At 53.3% G+C, this 1,569-nt stretch overlaps 1 protein-coding gene across 1 annotated transcript; it reads left to right on the top strand.

Moving 5' to 3' along the window:
• Window positions 1-962: 962 nt before the first annotated feature.
• On the top strand, window positions 963-1,334 carry LOC110390458 (feather keratin Cos1-1/Cos1-3/Cos2-1-like). Its single transcript, XM_021381782.1, has one exon. It carries the CDS (start codon window positions 984-986, stop codon window positions 1,287-1,289), a length of 306 nt encoding a protein of 101 aa, XP_021237457.1. The 5' UTR covers window positions 963-983; the 3' UTR covers window positions 1,290-1,334.
• Window positions 1,335-1,569: the final 235 nt, after the last annotated feature.

Below are 1,569 nucleotides of genomic sequence, written 5' to 3' on the forward strand. Positions count from 1 at the left end.
CCATGCTCAAGCCCCTGCTGGCCATAGCTTCTCTCTGGAGCTCATGGACAGAGCAGTGGAGGGTTGCCCCGTTGTGACCAGAACACGTGTTCTTATGTGGGACACACAGGTCACACAAACACTCACCTGTTCAAGCACACACGTGTGCAATCATGGAAACCTCTATACCCACAGGCACTTGCATAAATCCAGCACACAGGCTCTAGTTGTTTCACACCAACTGCCTACTATGCAGGCTGATATCATTTGGCTTTGCTGGATTCCACCAGCATGTGAGCTGACTGTTCTGCCCACAGCGATGAGTGTTGCCTGGAAATGCTTGGGCCTTTCTTCCTGCCCCTCAAAAGATGCCTTCCATGAGGAATGGAAATGACATAAATCAGGATGTGAAAATCAGCAATGCAGGAAACCAACACACAGCCCGTATCATTAGCTGGGATGTTTTGCATTCAAGAGGAGCTTGTCAGAAAATACTCCCTGCTGCAAAGGATGCCCCTGCTTGTGGGGCAGCTTGGGTCCATTATAAAAGCCAGCCCAGCTCCTTGCCTTCTCATTCCCTTCTCTCACCTCCTTCTTCTTGGGAACCAGGTGAGCGTGAAGCCCCTTCTTGTACTCCTCCTGCTCCAAACCGAGGTCTGAGCTCACTGGAACTCTCAGCTGCTATTAGCTGTGCTCCCTGCCTGGCTCCGCCTGTCCTGAGAGAGGAAAGTGGGGAGAATGTTTGTCATGGGAGGAGGCTGGGCCTGTAAGGAGGTGGCTTGTGGGCTAGGGTGTAGGCAGTAGCTGGATAGGTAACAGGGGCTCCAACTGGGCTCTGTGAGAATGAGACGAAGAATCCCTTGGACATCCCTGAACTGTCTTCAGGTCGCAGCACTGCACGTGCATTCATTCCCTCATAGTGTGGTGATATGCTGCTCCTCATGCATCCCCATGTTCTGCTTCCTCCATGCTCTCTCTCCCAGGTGTACCTCCAACCTCAAGACATGTCCTGCTGTGACCAGTGTGCGCCATGTCAGCCCTGTGGCCCCACCCCTCTGGCCAGCAGCTGCAATGAGCCCTGTGTCAGGCAGTGCCAGAACTCCACCATTGTCATCCAGCCCTCTCCTGTGGTGGTGACCCTGCCCGGACCCATCCTCAGCTCCTTCCCACAGAACACCGCCGTGGGATCCTCCACCTCCGCTGCTGTTGGCAGCATCCTCAGCTCTGAGGGAGTGCCCATCACCTCGGGGGGCCTTGACCTCTCCTGCATTTCCAACCGCTACTGTGGCAGAAGGTGCAACCCCTGCTAAAGATGCTGAACACTGACCAAGACAAGGATGCCCAGGAACTCTGAACATGGCACTGGACAGAAGAACAAATGTTGTGGTGCTGTATTTGCCCTGCAAGACAGACATGTACAGGCCAGCCTGGAGTCTCTGACAACATGGAGAAGTTCTACTGGTACTCTCTTTCACTCACTCTTCCTATCTCATATCATTATTGTCTTTTCCCTTTTGAGATCTCTGTTAATATCCCCCAGAATGAGCCCTGAGTGACCTGCTCATCTCTCTACAACACTGGTCTGGGAGA

Source organism: Numida meleagris, unplaced genomic scaffold (assembly GCF_002078875.1).
Source record: "Numida meleagris isolate 19003 breed g44 Domestic line unplaced genomic scaffold, NumMel1.0 unplaced_Scaffold1131, whole genome shotgun sequence".
NCBI classification, from domain to species: domain Eukaryota; kingdom Metazoa; phylum Chordata; class Aves; order Galliformes; family Numididae; genus Numida; species Numida meleagris.

Coding starts and splice junctions, on each gene's coding strand:
- LOC110390458 (XM_021381782.1), top strand. CDS start 984: ATGTCCTGCTGTGACCAGTGTGCGCCATGTCAGCCCTGTGGCCCCACC.